Raw genomic sequence first — 13,437 nt, 5'->3', positions numbered from 1 at the left:
AAAAGTTAGTCAAATGGGTCGTACCTATCCCGAAAATATTAGTTTTGCTCATCCAATTTCTAGGCCATCTTTATGAAGATCGATATCATTATTTTAGCGTCCATAGTACAGCGGAAAACGCGCTAGCGTAGCCTTTCCGAATGTTCAATGTTCTGGCCTACCACATTTAAACTACATGGATGGTTATGGAAGACTCTAATGAATATTGGAGGCAATCCGGATCATGATCACTATTCTGGACCACTTTTTAATATTTTACTAATTATAGCTAGGAAATGACTCCATTCAATTATGGAGGTAATTCAGACTAGGATTCTAATTTTGGACCAAATTTTGTGGTCATCATTTTTATACAATAATATACATACTATATTACATTAGACACCTCCCACACTTTAGTTCAGTATTTCAATTGGTAGAAATTAAAAAAATGGGGGGTTAACTGTTTTTAATTTTGGATATCAGAAATGGCGGAGTACATATAATCACTAGTTGCTCTTGTTATCATTGTATAGGACTATTATGTTTGTTTTTGATTATTGCTTTTTGTAAAATCTTCATTTAAACATTTGGTTGCAGAATTTATACTAGCCAATGTTGTCTTTTAATGTTTATTAAAAAATAAAGTTATCACAAAAATAGGCAGTTTGGGCAACCTTTGTATTCGTATATGTATTCTCTATTATCTTGCATCTTACCTGGCTTGTAATAAGATGAAGTGAAACAGGTAAAAGAGGAAGGGTTGCTTTAAGATGTTTGGCTTGGAGAGTTGAGGGATGTCGTCTGCCAGCCACTGACTCCAAACTTTGCACAGCATCACCTGAAACATTTTTAATTTAATGTTTATAAAATATGAAATTTAAACGAATTGTCATTACTTTTTAATGTAAATACTTGCAAAACAATTAATGGTGGGTCTGATGGAGTATATATAAAAGGACTCAAATTGATCATACTCGAGGTCATTTCCTAAATGATCATGAAATCAAAACAGTACTTTGGTTTGGTCTATTAGAGTTCCTGCTTCCAACTAGTCATCCATTCATAGAAGCACTAATGAAGAAAGTCTATCTGGTGTGACTACAGAACCAGAACCCAGTACCGTTTTGATTTCATAATCATTACCTTATGATGATTTATATATCTACTTATTTCTGTCTTTTACGTGATACTACCATGTTGTGACTATAGAACCAGAACCCAGTACCGTTTTGATTTCATGATCATTACCTTATGATGATTTATATATCTACTTATTTCTGTCTTTTACGTGATACTACCATGTTGTGACTATAGAACCAGAACCCAGTACCGTTTTGATTAATACCCTGATGTCAGTAGATATTGCCATCGATGGCAAAAGACATTAAGTTCTACTAACCCATAATTTGTGGAAGTATTTCTACCAGATAGTTAGTTATTAGTACAAGACATTTGTTAAGGTAGTCCCAGTTAGATTCTTGCTTGCCACCATTTTGACGTCGTTGACTATCTCTTTCAATATACATCACCAACCTGATTAAAGCAAATAATACATACCGTACTATAAATACTAAATAACTTTTGTATGTTGAGGTAAAGGTGTCACAATAGGATTTTATAGATAGTATACTACAAGCCCGTAGCCAGAGGTGTTTGTAGGGTTTGGACCATGGACCCATAGTGGGGCCTGTGGCAAAACAAATTTAGTTAAATGACAACCCTAGATGGCCGAAAATGGTACTCTTGCATATAAAAATTCATGATAAATGGCACATCTAGGTGGTCGGTAAATGGCACTCCTTATTGCGCTTCTTGATAAGAGATGATCAGACATAGGTTAAATGCGTGACAAATGTGTGGTCACGCATGTGATTTTTGAAAATGCGTGTTTCATTAAAAATCCCTTGGAAATGTGGGACCGTCCTGCACGATGTGAGATGGTTGGTAACTATGAAAAGAAATATAATAATGAATATGGTACTACTGAATGTTCAGATTTTTGTAAAATATATTTTTGTACGGCGCAGGGTTGTTGACTGATCCGCATTAGAAAAGCCAACATATAGTGTGTGACATATAACTGCCTAACCTTCGACATCTTTCAAGATAAAAACAGCAGAATAATTTAATAAAAGTATACTATATACCGGTAGTGTGTTAAAAAATTGGAAAAAGAGTGAAATAAGAATTATTATTTTAATTCCTTAAAAGACTGACTGTTCTATTTACTCCGCCAATTAGTCAATCTTCCAACTCATAAAATATTCTCTTTATTTAACGCCAGTTCTATGAAACTGAAATAGGGTGAAAATATTGTACTGCCCAGTGACAAATTTAAAATTTAACTTGTGATATAATTTTTTTTTTATTAAAACTTATTGATGTGTATTCCTTCTGCAAGAATTCAATGCGAATTGGCATATTGTACAAAATGTTCTGAGAACTATAAAAAGTGTTTTACTGCCCTCAACTTACCTAGCCTGACAAGCAACTAATATCATATCTGTACTGGATTTCATAATCTCCATCACGGCTAGAAAAGCTTTAGCTCTTGTAATGACTGATGTTCCATCAAGTAGCTTCATTAACTTTACAACTAAATCCTTTAAAAATATGATAAATGTCAAGAATTAAAACAGGTTTCTGAAATGAAATCAAACATTGAATAGTCTGCTATCAAAAAAACCCAAACAAATACAAATTTATTTGTAACAAATTTGTAAAAGTTTGAAACAGGAGTATTGTTAGAAGTTTACAAGACTATTGCTTATTAAAAAATGTCCAATAGTGCCCATTACTATAATGAAATAATTATCTTTAAATTAAATTATATAACAACAAAAAGCAAGTATATAAGCTGAAAATTTCTATTATTTTAATACCAAAAAGAAAATTAATTTACTGTAATAAAAAAAGAACATAAACTACAAATAAGAATCAATAAAGCCATAGCATTATATAAAAAAAATAAAGAATATAAACTACAAATAAGAATCAATAAAGCCATAGCATTATAAAAAAAATAAAAAGTTGAAGCTGAAATGTTGCTAGCTAATTTCAAGGTCTAATAAGCACATCCAAATACCACATACGTCGTCTGATACTATAGACAGAATTCAAATTCTAATCCTCAATGATTATGGGAAAAAAAACACAATTGAAAAAGTTATGTAATTAATTATACCTATGACGCCCGTAAATTATGTCTACAGAGACAATATTTCAAGTACTAATTATGTGCAATTATCATGGCAATCTCCAAACATCATACTATGATGAAGTAAAGTGGTTTCTCTAACAAATCTTTTCAGTAAAATGTGAAGAAACGTGAAAATTCCTGTGCTCTGTATACAGAGGTTTATCAACTTGAATACCGTCTATAACTACTCCGCATCTAAAGTTGGCTTTTTAAATGGCCTAGCTTCCCGACCTTGCATTCGCCAATGATTTACAATAAATAAATTGAATAAAAGTAGGTGTATTATAAAACAAATAATGAATGTTTTGTATTCATTGAATGGACAGAATATTTTATTCGATGAAAAATAGAACAAACAATTTTTCAACTCTTGAAATAATTCTCACCATCACTCATAAAAATTCATTATTTGGATACTATTGACACATTAACAACTTTTCTGCTGTACACAACGGAGAAAAGTAGTTTTAGAAAATTTGTGTTTTGTGTAATTTATATATTTGTATTATGATTTAGTTTAGTTTTCCGTAATCTGGAATTGATTTGTGTTTTTATTGATTTATTATAGCTGTCTTGATGTATGAATTGCTTTTATTTCAATAATAAGGTAAAAGTAGAAATACCATTTAATGTGATGATGCATTATCCGTTTTTCACAATCCACAAATGCACAGAGGACACACACCAAGAACGCAATGTGGAAGGTACAGACACCAGTGTTTTTTAGGGTTAGTAGGTGATCCTCAGCATTTATCTAAATGTATTACTATTATTCATAGCGACATATGGGCAGTATTAAAGGTTTTTTATATTTAAAAACTCTGGTGTTGCTAGATTGATGTGAATGGTGTCTCTCTCCAGTGTTCTAGTTATGAATGGTACATTGCTCTGGATACAGAGGTTTATTCACAGCGTTTAATTATTAAATATAAATACATAACATATATGTATATATACTGTACCAAATACACTGAAAGCTCTTCAATTTATTTATGGCTGTTTTACTTAATCGTTTTGATTTTAGGTTTTTGCTTATTTTATTTGTATCTCCATTGATATCTAGCCACTGATACCCACAGCATTGCCATTTTTTAATTTGCCTTTGGATTTATATATAAAATACAGCATAATATTGTTAAATTGTGAATAGAAACATGTTATAAAACACATTTTATTTGTAAATATTTGATGGTGAGGTTAAAGCAAAAACAAGTAAATCTACTGCAAAATGTCAATGGAAAGTGGTGTTTAAGATATACAAAAATATTATATATTTATCAGATCTGTGAATATGTGCTAATTAGGTGAAGTAAAACAAGTAGCATAAGACATCCTATAATATTTTATATTGGTTATAAAAGACATCAAAAACAAAATATTTAGTGGGCTTCAGTCTAAAAATGGAATAAATGTTTTGTATTTGAATATGAAAATGTTACAAAACACTAATTAAAATTTGGTATCTCTAATTAACAGTACTTCAAGAAGCTGAACAATAATCAAATTTAAAATAAATAACTAATGAACAACAAATAACAATGGCAATGCATGATTTTGGCAAAACAGATGTAAAAAACTAACAAACTAATATCAATTAGCCTTATGTCCATAGAGATATTATAGTGAACTTAAATATCTCAATGCTGCATCAAAGAGCCTGAATTTTCTGTGAAATAGAATATCATCCCATAGAAAGTAATTTCAAGAGAGGGCAGTGTGTTTTTCTATTTCGAAAAACCACAAAAACCGGAACAAAGTAGTTAAGACCGTGTGTTAATTACGGGATAAAGGTAATGATTCCCTGATGGTGAGTTAGCAAAACAAGAAGAGAACATGTTTACACCATTTGTCTAGAGTGTAAAAATGAAAGTATGGTAGCGTAAAATGATTACACTACTAAATACTTGCAACAACAAAATTAATTTAATAATTGATAATTACTAAGTAATAAACCCACTCTAAAATTTGAAATTATTAGCTTGCGAGGTTATCAATCATGTCAACCACTGAGCAAGTGCGGATCCTATCATGGGTGACCACGAAATGTTGTTCTTGAAAGTATTGCCTCTCGATTCTTTTGTGGCGAACGTGAATGGGACTATTAATATATAAACATTCATGTAAACAACTGGATATCTTCATATAAATTTATAAACATGTTTTGTTATAGTTTATATGTAGTTATGTAATTTAAACATAGCAGGTGAAATTTCTGACAAAATAAAGGAAAAATCTAATTTGTAATAGGTCTACAGCTTATAAAACTTGGCAAAGCATTTTGAACTACTACTAATGGATGTGGCTGGCTTTGGCAGAAAGCCAGTGAGAAATTTGTCAAAGTTAAAATTAAGTTCAACTCTATTTTTAACTTTTAGTAAAGAGTTTTTATAAGAAAGTTAATTTAAAAAAAAGAACATTTCATTTTTTTTAAATGATAAAAAAAATTATAATGGAGAGTGTACACATTTCAGGACAAGCTCAGTTTAGTGTGAAACCAGTTAAAAAAAAATACTTTTGCCCATATTTACCAAAATGAAAGAGTAATGTGAATAAGGTACACATTTGAGAAACATTTATAGCAGACTAATGGGATGATATTTTTTTAAATGATGATGACAACATTTTGATTACTGATAACAATGATAACTAATCTCTTATGTATTATACCTTAGTGATCTGTGAACCAAAATGCAAAACCATTCATGAAAAAAGAAAGCATGTAATCCTGATTAATTAGTAATATATACTGTATATCTCAGCATTAAAATATATTATTCAAATATGATATTAACACATTGACTGCCAAGGCATTTTCCGTAATTTCTGTCCCAGTGCCAAGTCCCGTTTACATATTAAATTACAGTTTGAAAGTGTAACATCTGGTCACAGACTATCATGATGTCATTCAAAATACGATGGCGGGAAAAACCGTTGAGACGTATAAATACGTCACTGGCAATGGTCCAACAATTTTATTGACTTTGCCAGGAACGTAAATATACGTCGGGAATTTTCCGCGCTAAAATCGGTCAAACTGTTCATATACGTCATTGTCCACGCTCATACGTCATTGTCCACGTGCATGCGGTACATCAGTGCCCACATTGCTTTTCACAATGGCGGGAAACATTAGTGCTGACCAAGCTATAGCTATACTTATGGCAGACGATGAAGATGATGTAGATAAAGTATTTATTTCCAATGACGTCACAAGCTGGGGTCAATATCTGACCCCCATCCTCTGACCCACCCTATCATCGAGAGATAAAAACAGTAAACCACACTGAATCATTTCATCCTTTATTATTTTTATTTACTATTAGCGCAATTTATGACATGTTTGAGATGATTATATTGAGTGTGAGGGCGCCATCGTATCAACCATATTCAATGCATGAGGGAATAAACACAAACAAACATATGACATTTATTTTTAGATTATCGTTTACGTACATCATTCATAAACTGCCATGCGATAATTCCTGTTCCAATCACCACTGCCAGCGATTCTACATACAATACAAAAGTGCTACGATTTTGACGTAGTATTACGTCTTGGCAAGTAGCGACACACAATTTTTGACGTATAAATACGCCGTGGCAGTGAACGTGTTAACAATTAAAGATTTCAAATTAGTTAAAAAACAGGTTTATAATTTTATTGGATCAACAAAATAATTTAATTAAAAGATTCTATTGGGATGATCGTTAGTTTTAATTTTGAAAGGTAAAAGCTTCCATTGTCAACATCTTAGATCATTCAAACAACAGAGATGGAGGAGGGTGACATTAACGTAGCCTATGTACTGAAAACCGGAGATTTTATACGTCATTTTGGCTTCCATATTGATGAAGTTTAATTTTATGATGAAGTTTAATTTTTAAATGTAGCGTAAACTTTCCCAGTGCAATTCCATTTTGATATAAGAAACATTTGTGTAAACAAACATACAAACTCTCTCTAACATACACACCTTATCATGAATGATTCTTTGCAAGTGAACACCATCTACCAGTAAAGCTATGAACATGGTGGCCATTGCTTGTTGCACTTTGTTGATGGTCACATTAAATGCATCCAATATCACAGGTAGGCCAACTTTATCAATGACAGCTTGAAATATGGACACAGAGTGTCTGGTTAACCTGCACAATGCCTGTGGTAGACAAAAAGATAAACAAAGAATACAATTACATAATAGTACCTTATAGTACAATGTATGCTTAAGGCCAGGTGAGGGCAACACATTTCTATTGATCATACTTTCCAATAATTATTATTATTATTGATCTATAGTTTCCCCTATGTTTTGTTTGAATTTTATTTGATCTTGTTGAAAATAAGCACTTATCAGTGGGGAGATAAATACACAGTAAAATTTCTATTCTTTTGTACACAAATTAATTTTGTATATATATAGAGACATTTTAAAAATACTATGAAAAATAAACTGTGTGGTAAAACATGTTATCAGATGGCTTAATATAGGTAATATAACTTGAATTTTACGTTTCTAGTGTTTTTGTTTTATTCAACTTCAGATTTTTATTTTCGTGCTTTAGAAAAAAATTATCCAATCTTTTTTCCCCTTGCTAGGGAGTCAGCAGACATGTGATTACATTAGGTTAACCTACCTAACTTACTGTACTAAAGAAAAGTCTTTGATGTTTTTATAGCAGAATTTTTCCAAATTTTGTAGCGTATTTTACCATTTTAAGGGATATTCAAGTTTTTTTGTTGCACATATTTCCGATTTATGTACAATTAACCAAATATTACATTTAAAATTCACGCCTGTACTTGAGCTTTAAGGGATGTCACCAGTACAGTATATTTATTTCAAATTCATATTACAAAATATTATTGTCAATTACATTTATTGCTGTAACTTTCAAAGCATCAGCAGTACAGTGTGTAAATAAATGCCATAAAAGTTGAGCAGTCTCGTTACTGCACAGTTTTTCGCTGTGTATTCCCTCCGTTGTTGCAACATTAGCAAAGATCAATGCAGCGTAATGCTGGACGGGAGCGTCTTCCTACAAAAAACAAAATATGACGACATTTAAAAGAAAGTAATTAAAACGTATATATATACAAGAAGTGCATGACGTCCTATATATGCATGTAAAATTAGTGTAAATAAGAATGACAGTAAACAGATGTGTAGAGAAAAGTATGCATTTGCTATAAAAAGTAACCCCTTATTTTGAAACAACCATGTTAAGGGTAAACTGTGAAAAGAATAATGGGCAATATTTTAACACTACAGCTAACCTTTATTTAGGGGTCACAACTAATGACGGGGACAACTTATTGGGTGTCGAAGGTGTTAATACGGGTTCTACAATATTTAGTATGCATTACGGTATGTGTATCATACTTATAAGGCCCAAAGGTGTCCAGTATGTGTATCATACTTATAAGGCCCAAAGGTGTCCAGTATGTGTATCATACTTATAAGGCCCAAAGGTGTCCAGTATGTGTATCATACTTATAAGGCCCAAAGGTGTCCAGTATGTGTATCATACTTATAAGGCCCAAAGGTGTCCGGTATGTTTATCATACTTATAAGGCCCAAAGGTGTCCAGTATGTGTATCATACTTATAAGGCCCAAAGGTGTCCAGTATGTGTATCATACTTATAAGGCCCAAAGGTGTCCAGTATGTGTATCATACTTATAAGACCCAAAGGTGTCCAGTATGTGTATCATACTTATAAGGCCCAAAGGTGTCCGGTATGTTTATCATACTTATAAGGCCCAAAGGTGTCCAGTATGTTTATCATACTTATAAGGCCCAAAGGTGTCCAGTATGTGTATCATACTTATAAGGCCCAAAGGTGTCCAGTATGTTTATCATACTTATAAGGCCCAAAGGTGTCCAGTATGTGTATCATACTTATAAGGCCCAAAGGTGTCCAGTATGTGTATCATACTTATAAGGCCCAAAGGTGTCCAGTATGTGTATCATACTTATAAGGCCCAAAGGTGTCCAGTATGTGTATCATACTTATAAGACCCAAAGGTGTCCAGTATGTGTATCATACTTATAAGGCCCAAATGTGTCCAGTATGTGTATCATACTTATAAGGCCCAAAGGTGTCCGGTATGTTTATCATACTTATAAGGCCCAAAGGTGTCCGGTATGTTTATCATACTTATAAGGCCCAAAGGTGTCCAGTATGTTTATCATACTTATAAGGCCCAAAGGTGTCCGGTATGTTTATCATACTTATAAGGCCCAAAGGTGTCCAGTATGTGTATCATACTTATAAGGCCCAAAGGTGTCCAGTATGTGTATCATACTTATAAGGCCCAAAGGTGTCCAGTATGTGTATCATACTTATAAGGCCCAAAGGTGTCCGGTATGTGTATCATACTTATAAGGCCCAAAGGTGTCCGGTATGTTTATCATACTTATAAGGCCCAAAGGTGTCCAGTAATTTTATCATACTTATAAGGCCCAAAGGTGTCCAGTATGTGTATCATACTTATAAGGCCCAAAGGTGTCCAGTATGTGTATCATACTTATAAGGCCCAAAGGTGTCCAGTATGTGTATCATACTTATAAGGCCCAAAGGTGTCCAGTATGTTTATCATACTTATAAGGCCCAAAGGTGTCCAGTATGTTTATCATACTTATAAGGCCCAAAGGTGTCCAGTATGTTTATCATACTTATAAGGCCCAAAGGTGTCCAGTATGTTTATCATACTTATAAGGCCCAAAGGTGTCCGGTATGTTTATCATACTTATAAGGCCCAAAGGTGTCCAGTATGTGTATCATACTTATAAGGCCCAAATGTGTCCAGTATGTTTATCATACTTATAAGGCCCAAAGGTGTCCGGTATGTTTATCATACTTATTAGACTTGCCCCAAGTCTGTATTGTTTTTTATTTATTTGTTTTTATTTCGGCCGCGATTTTTGTCTGAAAATACAGACTTGTGAAACACGTATAGAAATCGATTTGCAGACCGCAAACATCCGATAAGAATGACGTAGGTTATCATACCGTATTTGGCTATATGGGGCGGGCGGTATGTAAATATGGATAAACCAATGATCATTTTGTTTCAAAATGAAAAAGATCGAGTACGTACAGTGCTGAATGTACGATCGAGACTGTTGAAATATGAAATCGTGTTGCCAAGTTGTTTTGTTTATTAATTGTTTAGTCCTTAGCCTAGGCCTCCTTCGTAGGTCCTACTTAACTCGCACGTATGACCTGCCAAATAAAACGCCAATAAGGTAGACCTATATACCACCACCGGCACACAACAGGATTCACACACAACAGACAGGGCTACACTACACAGAACAGGACAGGGTCTGGGTGGGAATTAAATCAAATTATCTCCGCGTAATATTAAATGATCCATTCAATGTTTGATTTGCGGAGAAGCAAGACGAGTTTTCTTGGGAAAAATCCCATCAAATTTTTACCAGACTACTACTAGGCATACGGTATAAAATTATTTCTAGCCTTCAGAAACTTTCATTAATGCACCCAAGTACACATTGTCTAAACGTAACATAGCGCATGCGTACCTTCTTAGTTGTTGAGTCTTTGAAATTCTGAAACATGAATATTAAAACAGTGTACGAGTGAGTAGCCAATCGCATGCAGCTGAAACTAGTCAACCGGATAATCTATGCACCAAGAATTCTTGGTGTCAAACCACGTGACTTTTGCGTGTTTCCCCAGACGGAGTATCCAAAATCAAGTAATACACGTATGAAACGCCATATGTGCAAAAATATTTATATTTTTACTAATATTAAGAAAAAACTCTGTCTGGAGCCCAGACTACACACTTATAAGGCCCAAAGGTGTCCGGTATGTTTATCATACTTACAAGGCCCAAAGGTGTCCAGTATGTGTATCATACTTATAAGGCCCAAAGGTGTCCGGTATGTTTATCATACTTATAAGGCCCAAAGGTGTCCAGTATGTGTATCATACTTATAAGGCCCAAAGGTGTCCGGTATGTTTATCATACTTATAAGGCCCAAAGGTGTCCGGTATGTTTATCATACTTATAAGGCCCAAATGTGTCCGGTATGTTTATCATACTTATAAGGCCCAAAGGTGTCCGGTATGTTTATCATACTTATAAGGCCCAAAGGTGTCCGGTATGTTTATCATACTTATAAGGCCCAAAGGTGTCCAGTATGTGTATCATACTTATAAGGCCCAAAGGTGTCCGGTATGTTTATCATACTTATAAGGCCCAAAGGTGTCCGGTATGTTTATCATACTTATAAGGCCCAAAGGTGTCCGGTATGTTTATCATACTTATAAGGCCCAAAGGTGTCCAGTATGTGTATCATACTTATAAGGCCCAAAGGTGTCCGGTATGTTTATCATACTTATAAGGCCCAAATGTGTCCAGTATGTTTATCATACTTATAAGGCCCAAAGGTGTCCGGTATGTTTATCATACTTATAAGGCCCAAAGGTGTCCGGTATGTTTATCATACTTATAAGGCCCAAAGGTGTCCGGTATGTTTATCATACTTATAAGGCCCAAATGTGTCCGGTATGTTTATCATACTTATAAGGCCCAAAGGTGTCCGGTATGTTTATCATACTTATAAGGCCCAAAGGTGTCCGGTATGTGTATCATACTTATAAGGCCCAAAGGTGTCCGGTATGTTTATCATACTTATAAGGCCCAAAGGTGTCCGGTATGTTTATCATACTTATAAGGCCCAAAGGTGTCCAGTATGTGTATCATACTTATAAGGCCCAAAGGTGTCCGGTATGTTTATCATACTTATAAGGCCCAAAGGTGTCCAGTATGTTTATCATACTTATAAGGCCCAAATGTGTCCAGTATGTTTATCATACTTATAAGGCCCAAAGGTGTCCAGTATGTGTATCATACTTATAAGGCCCAAAGGTGTCCAGTATGTGTATCATACTTTAAGGCCCAAAGGTGTCCAGTATGTGTATCATACTTATAAGGCCCAAAGGTGTCCGGTATTGGGAGAGTTGAGTGTATATCTTATATTATTTTACACACAATGGAGATAATTTTACTTTAATTCTGATTTTGCTGATGATAATACATAATATAATATATTTTAAATTTTGAATTTGATTGTGTTGGTGGTTCCATGATGGACAAGCAGCAGTCATATATTATTTCTATTATACAATGTCTATAATTTTACAATACTGAATTATCAAATTAAAGAAACTGCATAAATAAATGATAATGCTATTAATCCATTCAACTCCAACTGGAGATCAACTTTATTATGACCATACTGTGTTGAAACACTGGTTCTCCCACCCAAGTTTCCAATGTTAGGCTCCGATCTTTTCTCTTGGTGCTGATTTGGGTAGGCGCTGCACTCTGGCTGCTGTCCTGGGTCCATAGGGCATATCCATGTTAAGCTTGAGGACTATAATACCTCAACGAAAAATTGAGAAGACATTAACAATCCCAATATATTATTATTAATATTGAACATTTTGTTTATAAATGATAAAAATTGACAATTCATTTCCGTGAAGTGGACATAAACACAACCAAAGACACAAACAATTTTCTATAATTTTCTGTGTTCCTGTGCTGTTCTATTAATTATGATTACGAAACTCTTGGAAAGTGAATTGCGTGTTAACAATGTCTTTGTAGGTTAAGGCTAATGAAAATCCTCTTTCTTTGCAATTTCACTTTCAACATTTTCACGTTCAAATTATCGCCACAAAACCACACCTTATTTGTAAGAAAACATTCAATTTAGCTGAATAACTAACTTCCTCATTTATAAATAGACTGTTTTGTTTCTTAATCAAGGCGCTCACTTTCACTTTTTCCCACAAGTCGCAAATTCAGGTGTGAGGCCAAATTTTAATATGGTGTAACTTAAAATGCCCTTAACAAATTCATAGTACAAACTGGAAGCAATTAATACACTATTAGGAAAGAATTAAATATCAATTTCCCATCACAAAAAATGCACTTGATCCTACCTTTCGCTTTGAAAAACAATATCAAGCAAATTGTTTTTTGTGGCAACATTCACACAAGGACACAGACCTGTGAGTTAAATTGTTATTCTATTAAATAAAAATTTGGACCAGGCCCACTTACACAAATATTGTCAAACATTGTGTAAGTAAGAATATTGTGCTGGCCCAAACAAATGAGTTACCTAATGTTACCAAATTTATTGCAGTAGTAGATAATTCGTTACTATTCCTGTGATGATGAAAATAGAAGTGACTGAAATCACTGCCACT

At 33.7% G+C, this 13,437-nt stretch overlaps 1 protein-coding gene across 1 annotated transcript in view; it reads right to left on the bottom strand.

The window, feature by feature from the left end:
• The window catches only part of LOC140040765 (serine/threonine-protein kinase ULK4-like), a 106,321-nt gene that overhangs the window by 14,595 nt on the left and 78,289 nt on the right, over positions 1-13,437 (bottom strand). Inside the window, exons 16-20 of the mRNA XM_072086930.1 lie at positions 8,057-8,218; positions 7,156-7,338; positions 2,458-2,585; positions 1,382-1,515; positions 699-820 (exon numbers count right to left, since the gene is read on the bottom strand). Of these exons, the coding sequence (XP_071943031.1) occupies positions 699-820; positions 1,382-1,515; positions 2,458-2,585; positions 7,156-7,338; positions 8,057-8,218 (729 nt within the window). The remainder of the gene's footprint in view (positions 1-698; positions 821-1,381; positions 1,516-2,457; positions 2,586-7,155; positions 7,339-8,056; positions 8,219-13,437) is intronic.

The sequence above is a fragment of the Antedon mediterranea genome, chromosome 2, assembly GCF_964355755.1.
Source record: "Antedon mediterranea chromosome 2, ecAntMedi1.1, whole genome shotgun sequence".
NCBI classification, from domain to species: Eukaryota; Metazoa; Echinodermata; class Crinoidea; order Comatulida; family Antedonidae; genus Antedon; species Antedon mediterranea.
Note: the sequence above shows the minus strand (reverse complement) of the source record. Positions and strands in the feature narration are given on the sequence as shown.